The following is a 9,876-nucleotide window of genomic DNA, read 5'->3' on the forward strand; positions in this document are numbered from 1 at the left end:
ATAATGCAAATACAACGAAATTCAAATATGTATGTATACTTGAATTTTTGGTTGAAGTTAGGCTCGTCACGTGTCGGAGATGTATCCCTGGCCAAACCTTGCTCCTTATTAGACCCACGAGGAAGAGGATAGGCTATTTACATCAACATGCAAAGATCATTAACAGCTCCCATTCCTCAAAAGATAGAGTGATACAGAATGCCAGTAGGCTTTATGTATCAACTCTACCACAATACAAAACACCACCACTGTCACCACCACCAAACTTAATTTCGTTGTGGCCCCACTTCCTACTTTTTTTGTGCAGCAGTCTCAAGATATTACTTCACGCTGTTCTCTACCTCTCTGCGTTTGGCCGGGGATACTCGGTGACTGTACGCAGAGTAATATAACGCCATGCACAAACCCCAACCCACATACAGCTGGGGAGATGTGGGAGAATGAGGGCCTCGCCGCGGAGCAGCAGCAGCAGCCCCTTTACACTAAAGTCAGACATTCAAAACTATAAATGTTGTGTCTGCACCACGAGTGGCATTTCGCCCTATTTTAAACATCTTGAATTCATTTAAATATAAAAATAAGTTGGGTTTGCTGCTGCTGGTACCTGTCCCCCTTAAATCCCCAGCTATGCCTTGTTTAATAGTTAGATCACTTCATAATTCAAATGTATTGTTATTAATAACACGGCACACGACGAACATTGGATCTCTAACTATACCACCCTCGAAAACTGGATTTTTGTTTCTACATCTTTAAACATAACCTCTATTAAAAGCCAATCTCTTTTCCACAATCCCATCCAGAGCTCGTCCTACGATCAGATCACCTCAACCCGCCCCATGAAATTTGTCCCACAAAAAAAAAAAATGTTAATAGAAGGGGAATAAAAAGACACTTCTTAGCTAGGGGCATCAGATTAGCTGAACCCTAAGCCTAATGATCAGGGAGCCGATTGGTAGCAAACCAAAGAAAAAAAGAAAACCACAAGCACTAAAAAAAGTGCATATAAATATTAGGGGAAAATAACTAAATCATAAAACAACAAAAAATGGATCATGTTACTGTTTTTCTTTGAATTGCACCAAGTCAGACTGACATCAAGAGCTAGGCATCTTTCACCTCATGCACCCCCCAGTCTGTGGACTTTGTGTGGGGAAGCATGGGTAACCCTGAAAATAAGAAATGTCCCACTGGCAAAGAAAAGTGTGTATAAAGATATTAAACAACCAAACCGTCGTCAGCGCCAATGAGAGCGATCGAACGGCAGGAAGATATCCGTGTGTGCGTTTGAAGCCAGGGCAGAATTTTGGGCAGTGCGGTGATCACTTCCTCTTCTAGGGAAGTGTGACGGTCTCCCCCTTTGACCAGGTAACACATGGGTCTGCCCTGCCAGAAGTCAGTCCACTGGTTCAGGAGAGTGGGACAGTTTTACCAAAGGGTGGGTGTGTCTGTGTGTGATGGTAGAGGTGGGAGGGGTGGCGGTCTGGGGCATGGAGGTCTGACTCTGGCTTCTAGGGGTCGTCCATGAGACGAGGAGGTATGGATGGGGGAGGGGGGTACGTGGTGTATTTTAGAGCGGAGGGCTGCGGACTTAAAGCTGGAAGCCCTCCATGGGAGCCTCCTGCTGGGGGAAAAGGAACTGCTGGTTGGCCTGGTCCACCTGGGGGGCGAGACTGTTGTCCTCGTCCTCCACCCCGAAATAGTGCTCGATCAGATCAAAGGCCTTCTGGTAGATCTCCTGGTTGTCGTGGCTCTGGAGGAACTCGATCTTGTCAAGACCTGGAAAAACAAGTAATGTTAGAACAATGTATTGTCTGCAGAAACACGTGTAAAGTTTCCTCCCCGCAGTGCGTTAGTGATCGTGTACAGTACCGTAGGCTTCTTCGATGAGGCTGCAGTACGGGTTGACTCCGGTGCCGCTGTTCTCCTGCTTGGCCTCCTGCTCGCCCAGCCGCAGGATGTTCTCCAGCCCGTTGAGAGCGACCTGGACGATCTTAGAGTCCATCACCGTCAGCAGATCACACAGCGGCTTAATGCAGCCCAGGTTCACCAGATATCTGGATTCAAACAAACACACACATATATTGAATATTAACAATTCTTCCTGGTTCATTCTGATTACCGCCTGAATTTTTATCACCATGTTAATACATTTTTATCACATGATTTCTTCTCATTTTTCACAACAGGCTGACATGTTTGTTTTCTCACTGTCGGGGGAAGATTTGTGCTAATTTATGAACAAATGTTGTAAAAATACATTTTTAGAAACCCTTCCAACCTCTAAACAATCTGCCATTCATGCTTCCACAGTCATCACTTGACGCAAGACCATCAAACCCTTTCAGCTGACTATCCTCTCTGGTCGACCCCAACTGATTCAGTGCCGACGCGTTTAACTTTACTTTATTCGAGTCTCACCTGATCTGCTCCGGCGTTCCTCCGGAGGTGGCGTTAGTGATGGCCCAGGCCGCCTCTTTCCTGGTCCTGAACTCTGCTTTCTGTAGAATGTCGATCAGAACCGGGAAGATGTTGGCATCAATCACCGTCTGTGGGGCAGAATAAGATATGAAATCAAGAGCATGTCTCCAAAAGCAGCCTCAACATAGTTATGACATCTTCACCTTTGAAACCTCCACAAAACGTACCCCCTGCTGCCTTATTAAAGCATAAAAACAAAGCATTTTGTATTAACTAAAGTAAAAGGAAAGGCACGATTGTTTTGATTATTATCAAAAGTGACGCCAGTGGCGATACTGGTGGAGATAAATGGCGAATTACATTGCTTACTAGAATCTAAAAGTCACATACATAAGTAAATACTTTGACTTTTGCATAATTAAAACATAACTCATGTAAACAGTGCCATTAAAAAAGAAAAATAGCTGTTAGTGCCAGCGCTTGTATTCAACGGTCTGTCAATCACCCTGAAGTTATAGCAGGTTGTGCTTGTGTTAGATTAAATAATTAAAGATCAGATGAAACAACTGCTTCACAGAAATAAGTTGTATGATTCAGAGTTATGGAGAAAGGGCACAGAACATCACAAACACGACTAGAACATAAAAGTTAAGGTCACAGACTAAATAACACGAGCTGTGATTATATAAAGGTCAGGAGTACTGTACAGTGGTGACATCTCAACATATTAAGTTCAACAGACACGATTACTAATGTGTGTGTTCTTCTCAAAAGAGCAAATTATTACAATGTCATTCCTCTTGACATTTATGTCATTATTACAAACAATATACCACCTGAATGAGCATTTCTGCTGCCATGGTGAGCATTACTGGAGGAAAATGTCAGATAGTAAGGTTTAGTTACGAGCTTCGTTTACATGCATCACCTGTATTTGTGCTCGGTTTAGTTACGAGCTTCGTTTACATGCATCACCTGTATTTGTGCTCGGTTTAGTTATGAGCTTCGTTTACATGCATCACCTGTATTTGTGCTCGGTTTCCTGCAGTGATGTTCGAGATGGTCCAGCACGCCTCTTTGCGAATGGACTCTTTAGCGCTGCTGAGAAGGTGCAGCAGACAGGGCAGAGCTGAGCAGTTCAACACCACCTATACACAGCAACAGAGTGGGTAAAAGTCATTTAGTCAATATAAAGAAAAGTGTTTCTGGTATTTAGGCTCATTTTAAATGGGGTGGACAAAATAACAGAAACATCTGTGACTATAAAACAATACAATCCAAGAGTAGAGGGTGTTTTTGCTAAATTGTGGGCTTTTTCTCTGCGACAGAAACTAACTTCAGTTTAATAAACTCACCTGTGTTTGGATGTCATCTCCAGTTACGATGTTTCCTACAGCTCTCAAGGCCGGGGAGGCCACCTTATAGTCCGTGTGCCTGCAGGACAGGAGGTTTAATAGAGAAACATTTTAAGTATTTACAGGTCATATTTACTGTGACAAAGACAACAGAGAGTATGACTTGACTCACATGAGTAGCTCTACCAGGCGCCTGCAGACGCCAGAGTCGATGACAGCCTGGATCTTGTCGTTGGGGCCGTCTGAGAGGTACGACAGGGCCCAGCAGGCGTCTGCCAGCAAGTCTGGATCACTGCTAAATAGAAGCCTGGACAGCACCGGCAGACAGGGTGACACCTAGACAGCACAGACACGATGCATATTTATGCTCAGAAACGACCACACGCATACATCAAGTGAAACTTTTGAAGGGAAAGCAGCTTGCCTCGGCAATATCGGATTTTTTCCAAGGTCACCGAAATACAAACGGGGAGCAAGAGTTTGTAAACAATATGTGCGATACCCTTCAAAAGAACTTTGGTTCAGTCTCATCTAGGGATGTCACAAGAGCCGATACTTCGGTAGCAAGTCAGCATCACAATGCTGAGACTTGTGACTAATGGCGTCCCGTCATCAACAGAAAATGTCCCTGATAACGCTACACTGTGAACAACAAATCTGTGTTGAAATCAGCAGGGAGAGAGCTAGTTAACGTTAGCAGTTAGCAGGACAGTCAAAATCAATTTCAAGCACTTGCAGGCAGCCGTACTTGTTCTTAACAAAACATTGAAAATGTAAAAAGTAGTCGGTCTGATCTAAAGTAATCTCAGTGTTGTCTTCATGAGGCACAGTTGTACCTTTTCAAAAGCAGGCGGAGGGTTTTTTCCTCTACAGAGATTAGACAGAGCCCACACTGCGTTCCTAGTCATGGTCAATCTAGTGGATTTGGTCAGAAGCCTGAAATAACAAAGTACATGAGATAGTATCAGAAACATGTTATTATAGGAAGGAAAGCTTGTGGCCGTAATCAGTATGAAGATGGGCTTACATTAATAATGGTGGAAGGATGTCGCAGTTCAGCACATAGTCCCTGCACACGGCACTATCCCCTGCAATATTACCCAAGGCCCACACCGCCTGCAGAAAGAAACAACACAACAAACCTTTAGACAATAGTGTGGAACAAAGCAAATACAAACAGAAGCACACAATAGTCAAGATGGACAAATCATGTCAGTCACGCTGCGTTACCTGTTCTTGGACGTCTTCAAAGTCTGAGTTAAGTAGTTCAATGAAGATCGGCACCGCTCCGGCCACAATCACCGTCTTTGTCTGCATGGATGTGCCTGATGCTATGTTGGTCAGTGCCCAAGCTGCTTCAAACTGCAGGGACACAAAGTGTAAAAGTAGCATTTTAAACTACAGATGCACATGGTCAGTTTTCAGGTGTGCCACTGCTATCATGATGTGTTCAAATGTAATGTTGTAAAATGTAGTTTTGGAGCGAGACATTGATTAAATACAGTCGTTAGAGGGATACGTTTTAATTATAAGAGAAAAACTTCAAACTGTATTGCAACATTGGGTCAGCTTAACACATTTCAATTCATCTTAAGTTAACGAGTCATTCGGACACTGGAGATAAGAATTTACACACGCAGAGCTGCAAAAATGTTGGTTCATATGTGTATTTGACACTAAACATATTAAATGTACACGATATGTACACCTTCCATGCACAGAGGGTGTTCTGAACTGCGTACAAACTGACCTGTAGTGTGCAGTTGACGCTCTTCTTCAAGAACTCCACAAACCTCTCGACTACTCCAGGCGTGTTTATGACTTCATCAATTGGGGGGTTGGGCTCTGAAATGAGGTCAAATTGGATGTGAATACTTTATGTTTTGGTCCACGGTGACTTCCTGATTGTTATCACATTAGTGCAGAATCACTTTGAGTACACAATTCATACCTTTAGAGAGTAGTTTCCTGAACTTTTGTGTTGTGGTGAGCTGAAGCTCTGGGTCCTCCGAGAACAGCATCTCAACCATGTCTCTGGTAATGACTCCTTCCTGCAACAACACATGCACAAGCACTCACAACACTTGGTCCACTCAGCACAGACTCCACTGTTCTCAGTCCACAGGCTGGAAAAGAGGCTCGGCAACATTAATAATGACATTTGTGCTGTGTGGGCCTCTCTTTGTCTGCGTTGTTTGAGTGGAATTAGAAAAACAGACACTCACTGTTGCTGGGGAGCTGAGGTAGGGGTCCACCAGCGGACTCTCAAACATGGCCTCTTCTTCATTGAGAACATCCACATTCCTCCTCTTGAAAAGCTGAGACAAAAAAAAAAAGTGAGCGCCCATAGAGACGATCCAGCCAGACTATGTTCGATATACACGCACTACATGCTGGCGTAATCTCACACAGAGATAAAGGGGCTGAGGATACCTGTTGTTCTCGTTTCTGTTTCCTGAGCTGGATGCCCTCCTCCTCTCTCCTGCGCCTCATCTCCTCAGGGTTCAGTGCTTTGTTCTTGTAGCGGTTCATCCTGTAGTTGTCTTTGGCCGGACTGGCTGACGGCTCTAATGGGCCACAGACACAGGCAGACATCACGATGAAAACACAACAAAGAACAAGCAGGAAACAGAGCTGTTGAACTTAAAGACTACACCATATTTAGGGAAGAGTAACTGAACATGTGATAGTTTGCGTTTGTTTCCCCTTGACATCGCTAATTATAAGTCGTGATGACACAGCATGTACACCGGTCTAAAAATAAAAAAGGCCTTGAATAAACAAGCTCATAGAAACTGGATAACACAGCCTAAAAATATCCACACACACACACACAGCTAAGCTATTCAACAACCAGTCAGCTGGCCGGCAGAACAAACGTATTTATTCAGTAGAGTTAAATCGCAGAGTTAGCATAAATTGGTGCCCACACAGGACAAACTGCCCATTCTCAGTGTTTGTGCAGTCATGCCACCAGAACAGGGCAAATCACGTGGCTACAGGGGAGGGAGAGAGAACATTGAAACCTGCCACCAGCGCACGGTGGTGGCAACCTTCTGTGCCAAAAGTCCCAATTGTAACCGCGGGAGTTTTCCGAGGTTAAATATCGGAACAAGTGGCGTAAATTGAGGTCATGTTATGGTTTGAGGGCATTAGCACAACGAGCCTCATAAAAAGCTTGTATGCATGCGTGTGTGTATTTTGTCCAGATGGTAAAGCCACAGGCGTGGACGGCATAAGAGCACAGGTTGCGGCTGGATGCTCCGATTTCTGTAATGTGCGAGTTAGATTAGCTGCAGGACGTGAACTGCACCGACAGTTTGGCACAGAAATAGCCCTGCAGGGGACAAGTCTGCATTGGCAGTACAGAGGAGACCTTAACCCGACGGCAACAAGTCTTGAGAGGAAAGAAACCAGAATGGTAAAGGTGCTTAGGCCTACGTTTTCTGTTGACTCAAATCAGGAGGAAAATCATGTCGCTAATGACATTTCTGCCAGTACCCCAAAAACAGAATTGAAACAGCGGTGGCAGAAATCTCAACAGCAGATATATCCAATTCCCAAACTATCTGTATGGCTATAAATCTTAATTTTTTGTGTGTGCGCTCAAAATCAAGCACTAAGGGTGATTCAAGCCAAGGACACTTTTCCAAAAATAAAAACTAATGGAGCCTAAGGAAGGGAGGAACAAGAATAACATAATGACCAGATGTTTGTAGTCCAGCTTGATATTTCGTTGTGTATATGTTATTTCCATTTGACATCATTAATGAAGCAGGATGGTTTTTGGACACTTTGTATAATAAAAGAGTGTCACTGCCTCTCTTTCATTCGTATTTATAAATACATAAGTTAACAGTTATGTCACTGTAAATGACAAATGACAAATAACAACAACACACAAAACTAAGCATAATCCTGTTCGGGAATAGTCTGGAAAACATGGCGACCCCTGGTGTCACGTGTAACGTAACACGCATGCGTACAAGTGTGCTGACGGATATGTCAAAATTATCGCTCACCGTTGTAAGCAAAGCTCTCATAAATGCTACTAAATATTTCACTTCACTAGCTCCAACTATTCAATAGAAACACAACAAATAAGTTATCATAATTATAATAATACAGTGTAGCGTTAACTCTGTGGCTGGATTGACAGCGCTAACACAGCTAAGCTAACGCTAGCCGCTAAGCTACCATTAGCCGCTACGCACACACAACTGCGCCCTAATAAAAACGTGACTATTATACTGTGTCATCTTATATGTGATGACTTATAAACCATTTATGAGTTGTTGTGGAAGTCTGATTATCAAGTAACAATTGCCCAAGCCACCGAAATAGCACGGAGCACACAGCTAACGCTAGCATACATAACATTGAACTAGTTACCTAGCTACTACTAGCGGTGCCTACGTAGTTAGCTAGCTAGCTAGCTATTAGCCGAGTTTCCTTAAGTTGGCTAACGACTTGGGTTACGTTAGAAGTGTTACACCTTGTATAAGAGATTACACATCGTCCCAAGACTATAGATCGTTAGGTTACAGGTTAAAATAAGTGAACTAGTATACATTAATAATATAGCATCGTTAACTGTAAGTTGGCTGCATAGCTAAATAAGTTAGCTAAGTAGTTAGCTAAACAACAGTGACAGGATGAGGGTTTTAGAATCATTACTCTCGATGACACAGCTCAATCTCTTACCACCTAAACGCATATCTGTACTCTAGATAAAGCTTACCCATTACGTCCTATGTCGTTTGAGTGTATCAAGTCGTGAAGATATAAATCAATGTTGAATCCTCTCTCTCTCGCTCTCTCTCTCTCTCGCTCGCTCTCTCTTCTAGCTTTCCAGAATTTGCTCCTGTAAGCAATATGTCTACCGGAGTCGGAAACGTCAAAATATAACATTGACTTCCTGCCACCAGAGGGCGCACCAGCCTCACAAAACACTCCCTCGTTACATTTAAGCCACCTTCAGTAAACGACACAAGATAGCTCCCATACAATAACCAAATATAATTAATTTAAGACTGCATTTATTTAATTCTCAAACGGATACATTGGTTGAAATTGCTAAGATGAACAATTCATTCATGCATCCATCATTAAAATACCATACAAGTCGGAGGAGGGGACACATGACTTTCATTGCATTCTTCTTCCAAAGTCACTGCTACTCACTAATCTCTCCACTTTGCATACCTTCTGGCATGGTTCAGATACCTCACTGTCTAGTTCTGCTTAACTCCATCTGGTTTTGAAATAGTGTGTGCGTGCAGGTGTGTGTGTGTGTGTGTGTGTGTGTGTGTGTGTGTGTGTGTGTGTGAACAGCTGCGGTTCCCTGGTGTTTTTCTCAAAGTGAATGTGACAGAGTAATACAGGTGAGGTGCATCCGTGGTCAATTTGCTGGGAGCAGGTAGTGGTAAATTATTGCACTATATTGTGATACAGCATTGTCCTCTAACATGGGCCCTCGAGGGGGCCCGGGAGATACACCACAAAGAACTTTAGGGGGCAATGTTGTACAAATAAAATGTAAGTAATGGCATTCACTGCCGTCAGGCTGGCTCTTTCCCCTATTAGAAAGGGTGTGGGAGGTCAAGTCAACTGTAGCACTACCGAGATACTTTCCCATAATTACAATTTCTTAACAGACAAGAACCAATACTGTTCATATGCTCATGCTCTCACAGAGTACCCACAGGCTCGGGCTTGAGCTTCACTCAGCCAAGCCACGAGGTCTGAGGATTCAACAGCCTTCAGCAGGTGTGCTGGTGCAGAGATGAATCAAAAGACACTACTTGCTGGATAGCAGCTCTCCGCTGGTATCAAACAACACAAACACACAGGACCAGATCCAGTCTGCAGGGCTGTAGCTGGGGCTCATCAAATCTGATTTCACAGGTCCTCCTTTCTGAGTTTCTTTACCTTTTTCATTTCTAGGCCTGCTGAAGCACGTCATACAGCAGCCTCCACTCTGCAGGGAAGCAAAGGCTATCCATTAGTCAATGCCACAGAGTAAAGACTGCCTCTGTAATGGAATCATAAGAGCCGATCAAGGCATATAACCGAGGGGTTTTTAAACTAGAGTATAGTA

At 43.6% G+C, this 9,876-nt stretch overlaps 1 protein-coding gene across 1 annotated transcript; it reads right to left on the reverse strand.

The window, feature by feature from the left end:
• Positions 1–1,215: 1,215 nt before the first annotated feature.
• kpna6 (karyopherin alpha 6 (importin alpha 7)) lies at positions 1,216–8,651 on the reverse strand. Its single transcript, XM_031854051.1, has 14 exons — positions 8,518–8,651; positions 6,210–6,343; positions 6,002–6,094; positions 5,728–5,827; positions 5,527–5,621; positions 5,007–5,138; positions 4,804–4,892; positions 4,613–4,712; positions 3,949–4,112; positions 3,777–3,855; positions 3,444–3,569; positions 2,422–2,549; positions 1,873–2,057; positions 1,216–1,779 (listed from the first exon to the last, which is right to left on the reverse strand). The coding sequence occupies exons 1-14, from the start codon at positions 8,519–8,521 to the stop codon at positions 1,592–1,594; spliced, it is 1,617 nt and encodes a 538-aa protein (XP_031709911.1). The 5' UTR covers positions 8,522–8,651; the 3' UTR covers positions 1,216–1,591.
• Positions 8,652–9,876: the final 1,225 nt, after the last annotated feature.

The sequence above is a fragment of the Anarrhichthys ocellatus genome, unplaced genomic scaffold (assembly GCF_004355925.1).
Source record: "Anarrhichthys ocellatus isolate YVR2014 unplaced genomic scaffold, GSC_Weel_1.0 scaffold14, whole genome shotgun sequence".
NCBI lineage: Eukaryota > Metazoa > Chordata > Actinopteri > Perciformes > Anarhichadidae > Anarrhichthys > Anarrhichthys ocellatus.